Source organism: Triticum urartu, chromosome 7 (assembly GCF_003073215.2).
Source record: "Triticum urartu cultivar G1812 chromosome 7, Tu2.1, whole genome shotgun sequence".
Classification (NCBI taxonomy): Eukaryota; Viridiplantae; Streptophyta; class Magnoliopsida; order Poales; family Poaceae; genus Triticum; species Triticum urartu.
Window position 1 is genome coordinate 277,518,609 of NC_053028.1, and position 20,365 is coordinate 277,538,973.

General features: G+C 45.7%; 1 protein-coding gene across 1 annotated transcript; it reads left to right on the plus strand.

The window, feature by feature from the left end:
- Positions 1-17,099: 17,099 nt before the first annotated feature.
- On the plus strand, positions 17,100-20,093 carry LOC125521913 (E3 ubiquitin ligase BIG BROTHER-related-like). Its single transcript, XM_048686973.1, has 7 exons — positions 17,100-17,444; positions 17,531-17,819; positions 17,910-17,974; positions 18,760-18,801; positions 18,947-19,068; positions 19,155-19,263; positions 19,688-20,093. The coding sequence occupies exons 1-7, from the start codon at positions 17,259-17,261 to the stop codon at positions 19,739-19,741; spliced, it is 867 nt and encodes a 288-aa protein (XP_048542930.1). The 5' UTR covers positions 17,100-17,258; the 3' UTR covers positions 19,742-20,093.
- Positions 20,094-20,365: the final 272 nt, after the last annotated feature.

The window sequence follows — 20,365 nt, forward strand, 5'->3', positions numbered from 1 at the left end:
AATTTGTAGAATAAGTATTACAATTTCCTCATGGAAGAATGGATGACCTTGCTGAAAAAGGAATCTATAACAATAGGGCCTCCGGCCAGGTGTGCTAGGCACGACATCACCGTACCGAGTCACATAGAGACCAATGTTTTAACTCTTAGAAATATGTTCCAACCATCATATCTGACCGAGGTTCAAATCCGATTGGTGTCAGGATAACTTAGACTTAGGATGCCTGAGAAGAAAGGTGCAACACAAATTGTCGAGATGACATTGTAAGATTCTTGAGAATTGAACTATGGAAGCGAGTTCCACAACAAGAGTTCATCATTAAACCAAGGAGAGGGTGAGGAGGTGGTTGATGGACTCAGCGACAAATCATTGAGATTTTCAAAAGATGGATTTCCACAATTATTGAACAAGGAGATAACATTAGTCAGATCAAATGATATAATGATGTATGCTCGAGAAAAACATACACAGTTAAACATTGGTTGAAAGGTGCACCCGAAATATGGGCTTAAGTAGCATGATCAATGTTAGAATGGTGGTTCGATAACCAATGGTCTAAGAACGAACTGTTGACCATTAACTTCAAAGCAATAGGGTCGCTAGAAGTTTTGAATTCACACATCATAGTTTAATTGTCGGTATTCTGGTTTGAAACAACACGGGGACCAAGAAAGAATGGTGGTGGTGAGAAGTATTACAATATCAAGACTTCATAGTTGGGGGCAATTATCTCAACATTCTTGACATAACCGATGGTAATACTCCAAGGTAAAGAAGAACAAATGTTGGATAGCAAGGAACTCAAGGTATAACACAGAACACGAACAAGTTTGTGTTGGAGGGAAGGCAATAAAGTGGTCGATGACAACACAAATCATCATGGGCAAGGATGGTATTTCTCATCATGAATTCAATTGATATCCTGGAAGAGCTCCGAATGCTGATGATGATCACTACACATTTGTCGAGAGATTTCAAGATGTAATCGACCAGTGATGGCATCAAGTCAAAAGAATGATGAAGCAAGAGGTTATTGGAACCACAGTTAAGACACAAACTCGAACTCAAGCTTGTTGTTTAAGGTGAAAGGGTATGACGAGGAAATTCGACGTAAGCTTAGCTATCGTCGTAAATTTATGCTCCGAGAATAAGGACCAGGTAGCACAATTAAAATCATCGTGACAATGATATAGCCAAATATGCTAGGAATGGCGTGACCGGGTACAAACTCGTACTTAAAGAATATTACTGAAAAGTTGTTGAACCGTAGTGCGGACTCGGTTCAGATATCGGTGTCTTTGAGTGTTTAATGACTCAGAGCCCGTCAAAAATTGGAACCAGTGGGATGAAGTACTCATAAGAAGCTATGCAGTTCCATGATAATCTCGAGATACCAGGGGGTAATACTCGACGACAGATCAAAGTAGAGGTTGGACTAGGGTAATGCTCTGTAGAAGACAAGTGCTTAAACTTGCACGAGAAATGGTATTTAAAGGAGAACATGGTCGGAGTCCACGATCATAAAGGATCGAACCACGAAACAAGATGAACTTATAACAAGGGGGTAATTATTTTTACGAGCAGCTTCCATGCTAAGTTATACATCGTGTCCATGGGCATGAACGCAAGGTTCAAGGTCGACTCCCACTTCTTCAATTTATAACCTTCCATTCACTTCTCGCTTTGATAAAGGCATTAGTGTTGAAAGTTTTACCCGGTGAAATACCAGATGAGTATGACTCGTGAAAACTTCTGAGTTCACACATATAAAGGAAGGCATAGGTTCAACCCGTCAGGGTATCATGGAAACATATACCACAAGCTTCAATAGTAAATAACACAAGCTCGATAGTAGAGCATGGTTGACAAAAACAGAGAATACTATTTACCTAAGGCATTATGTATCAGGGAAAGAACTTCTCGAGGTTTTTGTTGTTGGAGAACGTTGCAGAAAACAAAAAATTTCCTACGGTTTCACCAAGATCCATCTATGAGTTCATCTAGCAACGAGTGATCGGATTGCATCTACATACCTTTGTAGATCACACGTGGAAGCGTTCAAAGAACGGGGATGAGGAAGTCGTACTCGACGTGATCCAAATCACCAGAGATCCTAGCACCGAACGGACGGCACCTCCGTGTTCAACACACGTACGGTCAGCGTGACGTCTCCTCCTTCTTGATCCAGCAAGGGGGAAGGAGAGGTTGATGAAGATCCAGCAGCACGACGGCGTGGTGGTGGATGCAGCAGTCACCGCAGCAGGGCTTCGCTGTTCTTCTGCGAGAGGGAGAGGTGTAGCAGGGGAGAGGGAGGCGCCAAGACTCAAAGGTGCGGCTGCCCCTCCCTCCCCCCTTTATATAGGCTCCCCAAGGGGGGGCGCCGGCCCTAGGATATGGGATCTCCTAGGGGGGGCGGCGGCCAAGGGTGGAGTGGCCCCCAAGGCAAGTGGGGCGCCCCCCCCCCCACCCTAGGGTTTCCAACCCTAGGCGCAGGGGGTGGGCCAAGGGGGCGCACCAGCCCACTATGGGCTGGTTTCCCCCCCACTTCAGCCCATGGGGCCCTCCGGGATGGGTGGTCCCACCCGGTGGACCCCCGGGACCCATCCGGTGGTCCCGGTACAATACCGGTGACCCCCGAAACTCTCCCGATGGCCGAAACTGCACTTCCTATATATAATTCTTCACCTCCGGACCATTCCGGAACTCCTCGTGACGTCCGGGATCTCATCCGGGACTCCGAACAACTTTCGGGTTACTGCATATTCATATCTCTACAACCCTAGCGTCACCGAACCTTAAGTGTGTAGACCCTACGGGTTCGGGAGACATGTAGACATGACCGAGATGGCTCTCCGGTCAATAACCAACAGCGGGATCTGGATACCCATGTTGGCTCCCACATGCTCCTCGATGATCTCATCGGATGAACCACGATGTCGAGGATTCAAGCAACCCCGTATACAATTCCCTTTGTCAATCGGTACGTTACTTGCCCGAGATTCGATCGTCGGTATCCCAATACCTCGTTCAATCTCGTTACCGGCAAGTCACTTTACTCGTACCGTAATGCATGATCCCGTGACCAGACACTTGGTCACTTTGAGCTCATTATGATGATGCATTACCGAGTGGGCCCAGAGATACCTCTCCGTCATATGGAGTGACAAATCCCAGTCTTGATCCGTTTCAACCCAACAGACACTTTCGGAGATACCCGTAGTATACCTTTATAGTCACCCAGTTATGTTGTGACGTTTGGTACACCCAAAGCACTCCTATGGTATCCGGGAGTTACACGATCTCATGGTCTAAGGAAAAGATACTTGACATTGGAAAAACTCTAGCAAATGAACTATACGATCTTGTGCTATGTTTAGGATTGGGTCTTGTCCATCACATCATTCTCCTAATGATGTGATATCATTATCAATGACATCCAATGTCCATAGTCAGGAAACCATGACTATTTGTTGATCAACGAGCTAGTCAACTATAGGCTTACTAGGGACATGTTGGTGTCTATGTATTCACACATGTATTACGATTTCCGGATAACACAATTATAGCATGAATAAAAGACAATTATCATGAACAAGGAAATATAATAATAATCCTTTTATTATTGCCTCTAGGGCATATTTCCAACCGTCTCCCACTTGCACTAGAGTCAATAATCTAGTTACATTGTGATGAATCGAACACCCATGGAATTCTGGTGTTGATCATGTTTTGCTCTAGGGAGAGGTTTAGTCAAAGGATCTGCTACATTCAGGTCCGTATGTACTTTACAAATATCTATGTCTCCATCTTGAACATTTTCACAAATGGAGTTGAAGCGACGCTTGATGTGCCTGGTCTTCTTGTGAAACCTGGGCTCCTTGGCAAGTGCAATAGCCCTAGTGTTGTCACAGAAGAGTTTGATCGGCCCCGACGCATTGGGTATGACTCCTAGGTCGGTGATGAACTCCTTCACCCAAATTGCTTCATGCGCTACCTCCGAGGCTGCCATGTACTCCGCTTCACATGTAGATCCCGCCACGACGCTCTGCTTGCAACTGCACCAGCTTACTGCCCCACCATTCAAAATATACACGTATCCGGTTTGTGACTTAGAGTCATCCAGATCTGTGTCGAAGCTAGCGTCGACGTAACCCTTTACGACAAGCTCTTCGTCACCTCCATAAACGAGAAACATTTCCTTAGTCCTTTTTAGGTACTTGAGGATATTCTTGACCGCTGTCCAGTGTTCCTTGCCAGGATTACTTTGGTACCTACCTACCAAACTTACGGCAAGGTTTACATCAGGTCTGGTACACAGCATGGCATACATAATAGAACCTATGGCTGAGGCATAGGGGATGACACTCATCTCTTCTATATCTTCTACCGTGGTCGGACATTGAGCTGAGCTCAATTTCACACCTTGCAAAACAGGCAAGAACCCCTTCTTAGACTGATCCATATTGAACTTCTTCAATATCTTATCAAGGTATGTGCTTTGTGAAAGACCTATGAGGCATCTTGATCTATCTCTATAGATCTTGATGCCTAATATATAAGCAGCTTCTCCAAGGTCCTTCATTGAAAAACTCTTATTCAAGTAGGCCTTAATGCTGTCCAAAAGCTCTATATCATTTCCCATCAAAAGTATGTCATCTACATATAATATGAGAAATGCTACAGAGCTCCCACTCACTTTCTTGTAAACGAAGGCTTCTCCATAAGTCTGCATAAACCCAAACGCTTTGATCATCTCATCAAAGCGAATGTTCCAACTCCGAGATGCTTGCACCAGCCCATAAATCGAGCGTTGGAGCTTGCACACCTTGTCAGCATTCTTAGGATCGACAAAACCTTCCGGCTGCATCATATACAATTCTTCCTTAAGGAAACCATTAAGGAATGCCATTTTGACGTCCATTTGCCATATCTCATAATCATAGTATGCGGCAATTGCTAACATAATTCGGACGGACTTCAGCTTCGCTACGGGAGAGAAAGTCTCATCGTAGTCAACCCCTTGAACTTGCCGATAACCCTTAGCGACAAGTCGAGCTTTATAGATGGTAACATTACCATCCGCGTCCGTCTTCTTCTTAAAGATCCATTTGTTTTCTATCGCTCGTCGATCATCGGGCAAGTCTGTCAAAGTCCATACTTTGTTTTCATACATGGATCCTATCTCGGATTGCATGGCTTCAAGCCATTTGTTGGAATCTGGGCCCGCCATCGCTTCTTCATAGTTCGAAGGTTCACCATTGTCTAACAACATGATTTCCAAGAAAGGGTTGCCGTACCACTCTGGTGCGGAACGTGTCCTTGTGGACCTACGAAGTTCAGTAGAAACTTGATCTGAAGTTTCATGACCATCATCATTAACTTCCTCTCTATTCGGTACAGGCACCTCAGGAACATTTTCTTGAGTTGCGCCATTTTCCGGTTCAAGAGGTAATACTTCATCAAGTTCTACTTTCCTCCCACTTACTTCTTTCGAGAGAAACTCCTTCTCTAGAAAGGATCCATTCTTGGCAACAAAGATCTTGCCTTCGTATCTGAGGTAGAACGTATACCCAATAGTTTCTTTAGGGTATCCTATGAAGACGCATTTTTCCGACTTGGGTTCGAGCTTTTCAGGTTGAAGTTTCTTGACATAAGCATCGCATCCCCAAACTTTTAGAAACGACAGCTTAGGCTTCTTCCCAAACCATAATTCATACGGTGTCGTCTCAATGGATTTCGACGGAGCCCTATTTAAAGTGAATGCGGCAGTCTCTAAAGCATAGCCCCAAAATGATAGCGGTAAATCGGTAAGAGACATCATAGATCGCACCATATCTAATAGAGTGCGATTACGATGTTCGGACACACCATTACGCTGAGGTGTTCCAGGCGGCGTGAGTTTTGAAACTATTCCACATTTTCGTAAGTGTGTGCCAAATTCGTGACTCAAGTATTCTCCCCCACGATCTGATCGCAAGAACTTGATTTTCCTGTCACGTTGATTCTCAACCTCACTCTGAAATTCCTTGAACCTTTCAAAGGTCTCAGACTTGTGTTTCATTAAGTAGACATACCCATATCTACTCAAGTCATCAGTGAGGGTGAGAACATAACGATAACCACCGCGAGCCTCAACACTCATTGGACCGCACACATCAGTATGTATGATTTCCAATAAGTTGGTTGCTCGCTCCATTGTTCCTGAGAACGGAGTCTTGCTCATTTTACCCATGAGGCATGGTTCGCATGTGTCAAATGATTCGTAATCAAGAGACTCTAAAAGTCCATCTGCATGGAGCTTCTTCATGCGTTTGACACCTATGTGACCAAGGCGGCAGTGCCACAAGTATGTGGGACTATCATTATCAACCTTACATCTTTTGGTACTCACACTATGAATATGTGTAGCATTACGCTCGAGATTCATTAAGAATAAACCATTCACCATCGGAGCATGACCATAAAACATATCTCTCATATAAATAGAACAACCATTATTCTCGGATTTAAATGAGTAGCCATCTCGTATTAAACGAGATCCTGATACAATGTTCATGCTCAAACTTGGCACTAAATAACAATTATTGAGGTTCAAAACTAATCCCGTAGGTAAATGTAGAGATAGCGTGCCGACGGCGATCACATCGACCTTGGAACCATTCCCGACGCGCATCGTCACCTCGTCGTCGCCAGTCTCCGCTTATTCCGCAGCTCCTGCTTTGAGTTACAAATGTGAGAAACTGCACCGGTATCAAATACCCAGGAGCTACTACGAGTACTGGTAAGGTACACATCAATTACATGTATATCACATATACCTTTCGTTTTGCCGGCCTTCTTTTCCGCTAAGTATTTGGGGCAGTTCCGCTTCCAGTGACCACTCTCCTTGCAATAAAAGCACTCAGTCTCGGGCTTGGGTCCATTCTTTGGCTTCTTACCGGCAGCTTGCTTGCCGGGCGCGGCAACTCCCTTGCCGTCCTTCTTGAAGTTCTTCTTACCCTTGCCTTTCTTGAACTTAGTGGTTTTATTCACCATCAACACTTGATGTTCCTTTTTGACTTCTACCTATGCTGATTTCAGCATTGCAAATACTTCAGGAATGGTCTTTTCCATCCCCTGCATATTGAAGTTCATCACAAAGCTCTTGTAGCTCGGTGGAAGCGACTGAAGGATTCTGTCAATGACCGCGTCATCCGGGAGATTAACTCCCAGCTGAGTCAAGCGGTTATGCAACCCAGACATTTTGAGTATGTGCTCGCTGCCAGAACTATTTTCCTCCATCTTACAGCTGAAGAACTTGTCAGAGACTTCATATCTCTCGACCCGGGCATGAGCTTGAAAAACCATTTTCAGCTCTTCGAACATCTCATATGCTCCGTGTCTCTCAAAACGCTTTTGGAGCCCCGGTTCTAAGCTGTAAAGCATGCCGCACTGAACGAGCGAGTAATCATCAGCACGTGTCTGCCAAGCGTTCATAACGTCTTGGTTCTGTGGGACGGGTGCGTCACCTAGCGGTGCTTCTAGGACATAATCTTTCTTGGCAGCTATGAGGATGATCCTCAGGTTCTGGACCCAGTCCGTATAGTTGCTGCCATCGTCTTTCAGCTTGGTTTTCTCTAGGAACGCGTTGAAGTTGAGGACAACGTGGGCCATTTGATCTACAAGACATATTATAAAGATTTTAGACTAAGTTCATAATAATTAAGTTCATCTATTTAATGAACTCCCACTCAGATAGACATCCCTCCAGTCATCTAAGTATAACATGATCTGAGTTAACTAGGCCGTGTCCGATCATCACGTGAGACGGACTAGTCAACATCGGTGAACATCTTCATGTTGATCGTATCTTCTATACGACTCATGCTCGACCTTTCGGTCTTCTGTGTTCCGAGGCCATGTCTGTACATGCTAGGCTCGTCAAGTCAACCTAAGTGTTTGCATGTGTAAATCTGTCTTACACCTGTTGTATGTGAACGTTGGAATCTATCACACCCGATCATCACGTGGTGCTTCAAAACAACGAACTGTCGCAACGGCGCACAGTTAGGGGGAACACTTTCTTGAAATTATTATGAGGGATCATCTTATTTACTACCGTCGTTCTAAGTAAACAAGATGCAAAAACATGATAAACATCACATGCAATCAAATAATAATAGTGACATGATATGGCCAATATCACATAGCTCCTTTGATCTCCATCTTGGGGCTCCATGATCATCTTGTCACCGGCATGACACCATGATCTCCATCATCATGATCTCCATCATTGTGTCTCCATGAAGTTGCTCACCAACTATTACTTCTACTACCATGGCTAACACGTTTAGCAATAAAGTAAAGTAATTTACATGGCGTTTCTCAATGACACGCAGGTCATACAAAAAATAAAGACAACTCCTATGGCTCCTGCCGGTTGTCATACTCATCGACATGCAAGTCGTGATTCCTATTACAATAGCATGAACATCTCATACATCACATATATATCATTCATCATTCATCACAACTTTGGCCATATCACATCACAAAACACTTGCTGCAAAAACAAGTTAGACGTCCTCTAATTGTTGTTGCAAGTTTTACGTGGCTGCAATAGGGTTCTAGCAAGAACGTTTCCTTACCTACGTGAAAGCCACAACGTGATTTGTCAACTTCTATTTACCCTTCATAAGGACCCTTTTCATCGAATCCGCTCCAACTAAAGTGGGAGAGACAGACACCCGCCAGCCACCTTATGCAACTAGTGCATGTCAGTCGGTGGAACCGGTCTCACGTAAGCGTACGTGTAAGGTTGGTCCGGGCTGCTTCATCCCACAATACTGCTGAAGCAAAATAAGACTAGTAGCGGCAATAAAGTTGACAACATCTACGCCCACAACAATTTGTGTTCTACTCGTGCAAAAAGAACTACGCATAGACCTGGCTCATGATGCCACTGTTGGAGAACGTTGCAGAAAACAAAAAATTTCCTACGGTTTCACCATGATCCATCTATGAGTTCATCTAGCAGCGAGTGATCGGATTGCATCTACATACCTTTGTAGATCACGCGTGGAAGCGTTCAAAGAACGGGGATGAGGAAGTCGTACTCGACGTGATCCAAATCACCAGAGATCCTAGCGCCGAACGGACGGCACCTCCGTGTTCAACACACGTACGGTCAGCGTGACGTCTCCTCCTTCTTGATCCAGCAAGGGGGAAGGAGAGGTTGATGAAGATCCAGCAACACGACGGCGTGGTGGTGGATGCAGCAGTCACCGCAGCAGGGCTTCGCTGTTCTTCTGCGAGAGGGAGAGGAGTAGCAGGGGAGAGGGAGGCGCCAAGACTCAAAGGTGCGGCTGCCCCTCCCTCCCCCCTTTATATAGGCTCCCCAAGGGGGGGCGCCGGCCCTAGGATATGGGATCTCCTAGGGGGGGCGGCAGCCAAGGGTGGAGTGGCCCCCAAGGCAAGTGGGCCCCCCCCCACCCTAGGGTTTCCAACCCTAGGCGCAGGGGGTGGGCCAAGGGGGCGCACTAGCCCACTATGGGCTGGTTTCCCTCCCCACTTCAGCCCATGGGGCCCTCCGGGATGGGTGGTCCCACCCGGTGGACCCCCGGGACCCATCCGGTGGTCTCGGTACAATACCGGTGACCCCCGAAACTCTCCCGATGGCCGAAACTGCACTTCCTATATATAATTCTTCACCTCCGGACCATTCCGGAACTCCTCGTGACGTCCGGGATCTCATCCGGGACTCCGAACAACTTTCGGGTTACTGCATATTCATATCTCTACAACCCTAGCGTCACCGAACCTTAAGTGTGTAGACCCTACGGGTTCGGGAGACATGTAGACATGACCGAGATGGCTCTCCAGTCAATAACCAACAGCGGGATCTGGATACCCATGTTGGCTCCCACATGCTCCTCGATGATCTCATCGGATGAACCACGATGTCGAGGATTCAAGCAACCCCGTATACAATTCCCTTTGTCAATCAGTACGTTACTTGCCCGAGATTGGATCGTCGGTATCCCAATACCTTGTTCAATCTCGTTACCGGCAAGTCACTTTACTCGTACCGTAATGCATGATCCCGTGACCAGACACTTGGTCACTTTGAGCTCATTATGATGATGCATTACCGAGTGGGCCCAGAGATACCTCTCCGTCATACGGAGTGACAAATCCCAGTCTTGATCCGTTTCAACCCAACAGACACTTTCGGAGATACCCGTAGTATACCTTTATATTCACCCAGTTACGTTGTGACGTTTGGTACACCCAAAGCACTCCTACGGTATCCGGGAGTTACACGATCTCATGGTCTAAGGAAAAGATACTTGACATTGGAAAAACTCTAGCAAATGAACTATACGATCTTGTGCTATGTTTAGGATTGGGTCTTTTCCATCACATCATTCTCCTAATGATGTGATCTCGTTATCAATGACATCCAATGTCCATAGTCAGGAAACCATGACTATCTGTTGATCAACGAGCTAGTCAACTAGAGGCTTACTAGGGACATGTTGGTGTCTATGTATTCACACATGTATTACGATTTCCAGATAACACAATTATAGCATGAATAAAAGACAATTATCATGAACAAGGAAATATAATAATAATCCTTTGATTATTGCCTCTAGGGCATATTTCCAACATTTGTATACGAAGGACGCTGTCGGATGATATTTCAACAAATGATCCGACGGTCCATGGTGGAGCTGATGTGAGCATCGGCACACAACCAGAGGAAGAAACAATGCGAAGGCACTGGACTACAGAAGCAATTAACTAATTCAAAGTTTAATTGCCAAGGAATTATGATTTCCAAATCAAGGGATTAGAAGCAAACGCTCTGATTTAGGATGGATAAGCTAAGCTGGCTTAGGGGTACAATCGACGGGAATTTGATTGGTCGAGAACCAGCTCCAGTTAAAAACGACGACTGAGCCGGAAGGATGAATTATAGGAACTGATTGAGGATTGCGAGCATTCACAACATATTGAATCAACAGACTCAAAATGATAATGACAAAGGATGTCAATAAGATTACTAGACTTATGGGATTAACCATAATGCAAGTAAGCAAGAATTTCAAGAGCAAAAGGCTCCAAAGGATTTTCGGAAGATCGAATGGTATTTTGAAGACTTCTGTGAATTGCTTGAATCAACTGGGTATGAGCGATACTCAACAAGTGCGAGGATTTATCCGTAGGGGTATTCATGTGACAAAGAACTGCAAGTCGGTAGGCACCAAGTATTCATCTGGAGTAAGGGGCTCTCCGGGTGGAAGTAGTTATGAGAACCTAGAGTCGGCATTAGTAAAAATCATTTAACCCGAATAGAAAAGAGATCAGAGTCGCAGAGTATAGGTCGAGGAATAAAAGATCCTAATACCACCCAGATGGCGACGTGGGCCCGTAAGGCACACAGCCATGTTAGTAAAAGTTTTTATAATGTCTAGACTTGACTTCGGCCAAGGAGTGTGGAAGGGGGATTCCTACAAGCAGTCGGCTCTGATACCAACTTGTGACGCCCCCGATTCAATCGTACACTAATCATACACGCAAACGTGTACAATCAAGATCAGGGACTCACGGGAAGATATCACAACACAACTCTACAAATAAAATAAGTCATACAAGCATCATATTACAAGCCAGGGGCCTCGAGGGCTCGAATACAAGAGCTCGATCATAGACGAGTCAGCGGAAGCAACAATATCTGAGTACAGACATAAGTTAGACAAGTTTGCCTTAAGAAGGCTAGCACAAACAGGGATATAGATCGAAAGAGGCACAAGCCTCCTGCCTGGGATCCTCCTAACTACTCCTGGTCGCCGTCAACGGGCTGCATGTAGTAGTAGGCACCTCCCGAGTAGTAGTAGTCGTCGTCGATGGTGGCGTCTGGCTCCTGGACTCCAACGTCTGGTCGCAGCAATCGGGTAGAAGGGAAAGGGGAAAAGAGGGAGAAAGCAACCGTGAGTACTCATCCAAAGTACTCGCAAGCAAGGAGCTACACTACATATGAATGCATTGGTATCAACTGGAATAAGGCTATCATATGTGGACTGAACTGCAGAATGCCGGAATAAGGGGGGATAGCTAGTCCTTTCGAAGACTACGCTTCCGGTAACCTCCATCTTGCAGCAGAAAAAGAGAGTAGATGGTAAGTTCACCAAGTAACATCGCATAGCAAAACCCTAACCGATGATCCTCCCCTCGTCGCCCTGTGAGAGAGCGATCACCGGTTGTATCTGGCACTTGGAAGGGTGTGTTTTATTAAGTATCTGGTTCTAGTTGTCATAAGGTCAAGGTACAACTCCAAGTCGTCCTGTTACCGAAGATCACGGCTATTCGAATAGTTTAACTTCCCCGCAGGGGTGCACCACATTTCCCAACACGCTCGATCCCCTTTGTCCGGACACACTTTTCTGGGTCATGCCCGGCCTCGGAAGATCAACACGTCGCAGCCCCACCTAGACCAACAGAGAGGTCAGCACGCCAGTCTAAACCTAAGCGCCCAGGGGTCTGGGCCCATTGCCCTTAGCACACCTACACGTTGCGTGGGTGGCCGGAAGTAGACCTAGCCTAGCAGGCGTTCCAGTCCAATCCGGCGCGCGCCGCTCAGTTGCTGACGTCACGAAGGCTTCGGCTGATACCACGACGTCGAGTGCCCATAACTGTCCCTGCGTAGATGGTTAGTGCGTATAGGCCAGTGGCCAGACTCAGATCAAATACCAAGATCTCGTTAAATGTGTTATCTTGAAATAACCGCGAACGCCGACCAGGGCCAGGCCCACCTCTCTCCTAGGTGGTCTCAACCTGCCCTATCGCTCCGCCTCAAAGTTCCACTCGCGGGTACTCCTACGAGCCGACCCGTCTTTGTTCACCACATGTATCATATATAAAGTATATAGTATATACCCGTGATCACCTCCCGAGTGATCATGGCCCGATAGTATAGCATGGCAGACGGACAAGAATGTAGGGCCTTTGATGATAAACTAGCATCCTATACTAAGCATTAGGATTGCAGGTAAAGGTAACAACAGTAGTAGCAAGGACAGGCTATGCATCAGGGTAGGATTAACGGAAAGCAGTAACATGCTACACTACTCTAATGCAAGCAGTATAGAAGAGAGTAGGCGATATCTGGTGATCAAGGGGAGGGCTTGCCTGGTTGCTCTGGCAAGAGAGAGTGGTCGTCAACTCCGTAGTCGTACTGGGTAGCAGCGGCGTCGGTCTCGGTGTCTAGCGAGAGAAGAGGGGGAAGAAACAATAAATATAATGCAAACAAATGCATGACGATGCATGACATGATAAAGCGTAATGCTAGGTGTGCCCTAACGCGGTACGAGGTGGTACCGGTGAAGGGGGAAAACATCCGGGAAAGTATTCCCGGTGTTTCGCGTTTTCGGACAGATGAACCGGAGGGGGAAAGTTGCGTGTCGGTATGCTAGGGATGCGTGGCGGACGAACGGGTTGTGTATCCGGGTTTGTCTCGTCGTTCTGAGCAACTTTCATGTTGAAAATAATTTAATCCGAGTTACGGATTAAAAGATATGATTTTCTAAAGATTTTATTAATTTCTGGAATTTAATTAATTATTTAACTTAATTTGAAAATGGATTTATGACATCAGCATGATGTCATGCTGACGTCAGCAGTCAACAGGGGTTGACTGGTCAACCTGACCAGTGGGTCCCACTGGTCAGAGACACATGTTAATTATTCAAATTTAGTTAATCTAATTTGAATTAATTATGGGTGGGCCCCACTGTCATTGACTGATTAATTAATTAATTAACAATTTAATTAGTTTAATTAGTTGATTAGCTTAATTAATCAAAATTAATTAAGTTAATTAATTAATTAATATTTTATTATTATTACTTTTTGTTTCTTTTTTTGTTCTAAATAGCACAGGGGCATGGGCCCCGTTCGTCATTGGGCCAAACACTAATTAGGTGGGGGGTTAAGTTAATGGGGATTGGCCCCCAAATTATTGGACCGGGCCCAGCGGTAGTGGCCGGCGGCCACAGCCCGCACGTAGCACTGGCTGAGGCCAGGGCGCGGCGAGGCCGACTGGTCAGCGCGGCTGTGAGCGGGAGTGAGAAGGGGGGCGGGGGGGGCAAAGCTGGCGAGGAGGGGTGGTTGGGGCGCCGCTGCCGGCGCTAGCAACGGTCGGAGGCGGGCTCTGGAGCGGAGCTCTAGCAGGGCTAGGCAGAGCAACTAATGCGGAAGCAGCGGCACAGCTGGGTGGAAGCAGCGTAGCATGGGGGCGCGGTCTCACGCGGAGGGCGTCGAGGAGCGGCGCTCGGCGACAAGGACGGCAGTGAGCGGCAGCAGCTGCAGCAAGCATCAGCGCAACAGCAATCTTCAGCGGCAGCGGTAGGCGCTAGCAACGGCGAGCGAGGCGAGGGCTGCGGCAACGCGCGAGCTGGCACGCACGGGGGCACGACCAGGGAGTGCCCAGGGCGGCCAGGACGCAACGGGAGCACATGCATGACACGGTGACTGTGGGCGGGGGAGAGAGGAGAGGCCGGGGGCCTCACCCGCGTTGGAGGGATGATGGGCGCTGTGGCGTGGGGGAAGCCGGTCGAGGGAGAGGTCGGGGAGGTCCATGGCGGGGACGACGCGGCGGAGCAGGAGGCAGGCCGGCGGGGTAGACGACGAGGTGGAGGCGGCGGCGTCGCGGCGAGGTGCGACGGCGGCGGGGCCGGGCGACATGCGACGTCGGGCAGTGAGCAACGAGGCGAGGGGATGGAGGAGCACAGCGTCGGCAGTGGCTCCGGCGAGGGAAGGCCTCCGTGCGTCGGCATCGGCGGGGTCATCGCCCCGATCCGGATCGGGATCGGGGGTGGAAGAGTTGACCGAGGAGGGAGTGAGAGAGAGGGGATCGGCTAGGTTAGGGTTTGGGGTGGGTTAAGTAGGCCGATGTGGGAGGTGGACCGGCCTGGGTTGTGGCCTGGTGGGCCGGGGCCCATCAGGGGTTTCGTTTTATTCATTTATTCTTTTGGTTTAGTTTTCCCTTTATTTATTTGTTTCCTTTTTACTCTTCAATTTATATTAATTTTGTAAAAAATATAATTTCAACTCCTAATTTAGCATTGCCACTAAACCCACTATCACAAAAGGTTTTACCCAGAACAAAATAGTTTAGAATTTTATATAATACAAAAGGTATTTAATTAATTGTTTTACCTAGAGTTATATTTATCTTGAATAGTTAAACATTTTTTGATAGTGTGGTTTCTTCACCATATTCACTTATGAATTATTTGGAACCACCCGAACATTTTAGTTTTAAAGTTTCAAAACTTTGATGTCTGCCTTTAATTCAAATTTGAATTTGAATCGGTTTTTGAACTAAAGCGAGATCAACAACAGTAATCGAGGTGACGTGGCATCATTAGCGTGGAATTACTGTAGCTTAATTATCCGGGCGTCACACTATGATGAATAACATTGGGTTCTCTAATTACTAGTGTACGGCTCTATGAGGATGCTTCTATATGGCACGCGAGCAAACTCATAGGATGAGTACCTCGACATGTCTAAAAACACATGCCTCAAAGCATGTTTAGATTTGCTACTAAAGTGATCAAGGTGTTTGAACCGGAGTACTTGAGAGAACCAAATGCCATAGACATAACAAGGCTCATGGCACTTGGAGAATAAAGAGGGCTTCGGGTATGCTTGAATCACTAGATTGCATGCACTGAAAATGGAAGAACTATCCATATTCTCAACAGGGCCAATACGAAGGCCACTGTAAAAATACCACCATCATTTTTGAAGCAATTACATTACAGGATGTATGAATTTGACAATATTTCTTTAGCATACCTGAGCCTCACAGTGACATCAACGTGCCACAACAGTCTTCATTGTTTTGCAAGGTTGTGTGCGGGCGAACTACTGCATGCACTATACCATCAATGATCATGATTATAACATGAGATATTGTGTTTATGATGGTATCTATCCTCTATGGGTGACCTTCGTCAAGACCATTTGTGAGTCAAGGGATGACGAAAAAATCACGTAGTCTAAAAACAAGGAGCTACAAATGATGTTGAGAGGGCATTTGAAGTGCATCAAGACCATTTTGTAACTGTTTGGGGACCTGCTAAACTATGAGATGTAGACGTATTGTGGGATAGGACGACAACTTGTGTGGTCGCCAAGGTCTAAAATTTCAAGAGATGGATGATCATATCCAGCTTCTGAAATAGAATAGATAACGTTTGAGGATTTTCTGCAAATGCATCATTAAATTCGCAATCGAGAAACTCATGATTAGTTTCGGGATGATTTGGTTCAACATCTATGGGAGTTTCAGGGAGACACCTCGAACATGTGTCTGAATATGTTATGGATCGAGGAGTATTTATTTTTTATTATTTTTAGTACTCCGGGCATAGGAATAAAATTTAGCTGGTAAACTTTTGGTGCATACGGTTGGATGGCTGGCACCCTGCCTACTATCCATGACAGACACGTCTGAACATTTTCTGTGGATATTTAGTGTCGTATGTTTGGTGATGTGTTGGAGTTGTTCTTAGTTTGAGATGTGGATGCCCGATTTTAAAGTTGAGGGTTGACTTTTAAATCGTGTGGCAAGTTGAGAGTTGCAATATGAACATTTCTCTTTACATTGGATAATTGTGCATGAGCAACAAGATATAACAATTCCAGTACTTTAGTCGGTGATTACATGTTTGTATTAATGTGATTGTGTAAATAATTATTTATAAAATCCCTACCCATGATTTACCAACCTAAATAGAAATTACTTATTTGGTAAAAATTTATCGAATTATCATTTTTGATAAGTCAATAAAGGTGTGACAATTAAGACGGATTTCAAAAAGGAAAAAAAGACAGATATAAAAGAAAAAATGGAAATGAAGAGAAGGAGGGAAAATTTATGTAACATTGACGAAACACTCTGTCTAAAGAAATAGAAAAAGGAGTCCCCTGACCGACTCGGTCCCAACCAGATACTGTACTTCCTGCATTTCAAGAAAAAAAAAACAGATACCTCATGTTTTAAGGTTATACTATAAAAAAAAGATACCTCCTGTTCAAACCCACGGCAAAACGTTTGCCTCGTCCTCATATAGCTACCGCGTCCGCGTGCGGGTGCGGTGCGCCTGAGATTGCTTAACGTTGCCACTATTGAATTTCTGCTTCCTTCTCGTCGTTCCCTTCTCCTTCTCGTCTCCGATCCCTAACTGCTCCCTCTCTCCCTCCCCATGGAGGGCCCCAAGGGAAACGGCGGCGAGAAGCCCAGCGCGGACCAAAACCATAGCCCCAATACTCCCGCCGCAGCCGGGGCCGGAGGGGACGACGTGTCGGCCGCCGCGGTAGGGAGGCGGCCGTTCACCGCCTTAAGCCAGGAGGAGGCCGACCTCGCCCTCGCGCGCGTCCTCCAGGAGCAGGTAAGCGTCCAGATCTACCGGGGTCGGTTCCGCCGCCGATGCTTCGTGGTTTAATTAATCTGGGGTTGCCGCGCTCGGTGCCGCAGGAGCGGGCGTACATGATGCTGAGCGCGCACGGCGGGGACGGCAGCGACTACGATGCCTCGGACGCTGGGAGCTACGACTACTACGAAGAGGAAGTGGAAGGGATCGAAGGCGACGAGGGGAGCGACTACGAGGAGGAGGGGGACGAGGACGAGGAGGTGGGCGACGCGGAGGGGCCCGAATTGGACCCCGCGCGGTACGAGGACGACGAGGCGTATGCGCGGGCCCTGCAGGATGCCGAGGAGCGCGAGGTCGCCCAGCGGCTCATGGCGCTCGCTGGGATCACTGATTGTGAGTGCCGGAGACAAGACTTTTCGAAATTCAGTCACGTTTTCTCCCGGTCCCCTTTTTGGGTGTTGATTAGTCTCTTTGTTTCTTCAGTAGGGGAAGAGATGGAGCATGATGTTGAAGATGGCGAAGATGAGGAAGATGGGGATAGCGCACAGGTGACAGTACATTCCATTGTTACAATCAAATGTTTATTGACGTGTATGCTTAGGCAACCATGCAGTTTCTCTCTCAAGATTAGATTTATTATTTTATTCAGGATAGCTTCAAGTTTGTGTCTAACTAAAATCGTATGCACTAGTTTTTTGGCCCAGTTTTTCAACCTGGATAGCTGAATGTTTCAAGCACATATCAGTTAATTGCTCATGTTAGGGTTTGCATTGTATCTTCATTATTGCCTTCTACTCATCATCTATGTATTTTGCAGTGATCTTGTCTAGAATAAATAATTTCATGCCATTGATCGGATTCAGTAGTTGGTGGCTAAAACCTAGAACTGCTCTACATGTAGTAAAATAATGTGGATTGGGTTAACACGGTGGTATATTTGCGCCTTCACTCCATTGTCTGTCGTTTGTAAATATACAGAAGACCAGTATAGAATTTGGTATGTAATTTTCCAATCTTTTTTTAATAAGGAAGGGAAAGCATCCTAGCATCCTCAAATGCCCACAACCATATCGTTTATTAGAGTTTTGAATGAAATTTTCCTTTCATCATGATCTTTTTATTGTGAATAAGCATATTGTTGCTGGCATCCAGGACTAGGAACTGCTGAAAGTAATCTTATGAATCTATCAATATCCGTTCCATACGACCAATTTGTATTTTTGTCAATGTGATAGTCTTGTTTTCTTGTTATAATCAATTAATTATAAACAATCTTCCAAGCATGAAGTTGGTACCTGACATTTTCAGTATTTGTGCTTATGTCAAACTTTAGGATGCATGGGAAGATGTTGATCCAGACGAATACTCGTATGAGGTAAGTTCTCTATTTTGTACTAGAAGAAGTGGTTATTATTTGCATTTATATCTGCATATGAAGATTTAAGATTCTTTTCTATTAAACCAGACTGAACTTCAAGATTCACCGTTACAATATTAATTAATAGTTTTGGTGTTCTTAGGAGCTGGTTGCATTGGGTGAAGTGGTTGGTACGGAAAGCAGAGGTGTTTCTGCCGATACTTTGGCTTCATTGCCTTCAGTAACTTACCAAGCAGAAGATAATCAAGACAGCAACATGGAACAGTATGTACATGATTTAAAACCTTTTATATTTTCAAAATTTTGTCTATAGTCATTAAATGTTCTGATACGTGAAGTTCATTTTGCAGATGTGTTATTTGCCGTGTGGAATTTGAGGAAAGTGAATCATTGGTTGCACTTCCTTGCAAGCATTCATATCATTCTGACTGCATAAAACAGTGGCTGCAGTTAAACAAGGTACAGCCAGCACCCCCTGTTCTTCCTTCCATAGCCGGAAAAATGTCCACCAATCTCTTATAAAAGAAAAGGAAGAAAGGACCTATTGTCACACAATAAGTTCTCTTAATTCCTCCATCAAATGCGATTTCATAAACTTTTTCTCCACCATCAGCCTGCATGATGCCAATCCTCATGAAGTCCTGTTTTGCATGATAAAGCAACCATAAACAGCAATTTTATACACAGTAAGACCTTTTTCTTGTGTGACGTGGACTCTGGAAACGCCTTAAATTAAGTTACAGAGGGAGTATTAGATATTGAAGTATGCGTATACCATCTATATTTTTCCTCTAATAGCTTAATTTGTAGAGGGAATTTGTTATTAATGGCGCATGATGAAACTGAATACTAGAAAACTGTTTCGGCCATTGCTATGTTGCAGGTATGCCCTATGTGCAGTGCAGAAGTTTCTACACCGGGTAACAACGAGGCATGACATTCTATTGTGGTCGTAATGATGGGCGAATAATGGGAAGAAATAGGGACAGCATATATTTTCTGATGCCGGTGAGATTTAAGCACCAGGAGCTGTTGTATTGTCCAAAGAAACTAGCAAACAAGCCTCGAGTTCGTCTCTCTGCTTTTCAGCCCAGCAGACTCGGGACACATGTACTTCTGGACTAAACCGTGATGCTGCTTTGTGTATCCTGTTAGGGGCTCATGGTCCATGTATGATCATTGATGTAAAATAGCTTAAATTTATAGCCATTCTTTGTTAGACGCTAGTTGCCCATTGTGATTCGTGGATGTAAAATAATCATTATATTTATAGTCATTCTTTTACACTATCGCCTGACTACATGCTTGAAAGATGACAGCGTTGCTGAAAAATGCTGGATGGTGCGCTGATGCTTGCCCAAGCTCTGAAATGATGGTATCGGTTTTCCAGATGCAACATGCCACTCTGAGGCCTCATTTGGTTGCATAGTGAAAACATTCCAGGGTGTAATCCCACGAGGGGGGCTTTTTCCATGGCCATAGCAAATCCTCTCCCACCACGGGGGGAGATCCGCACGTGAGTTTGGAGGCAAGGGGGAGGGGAGGGAATCACGTCAGGGAA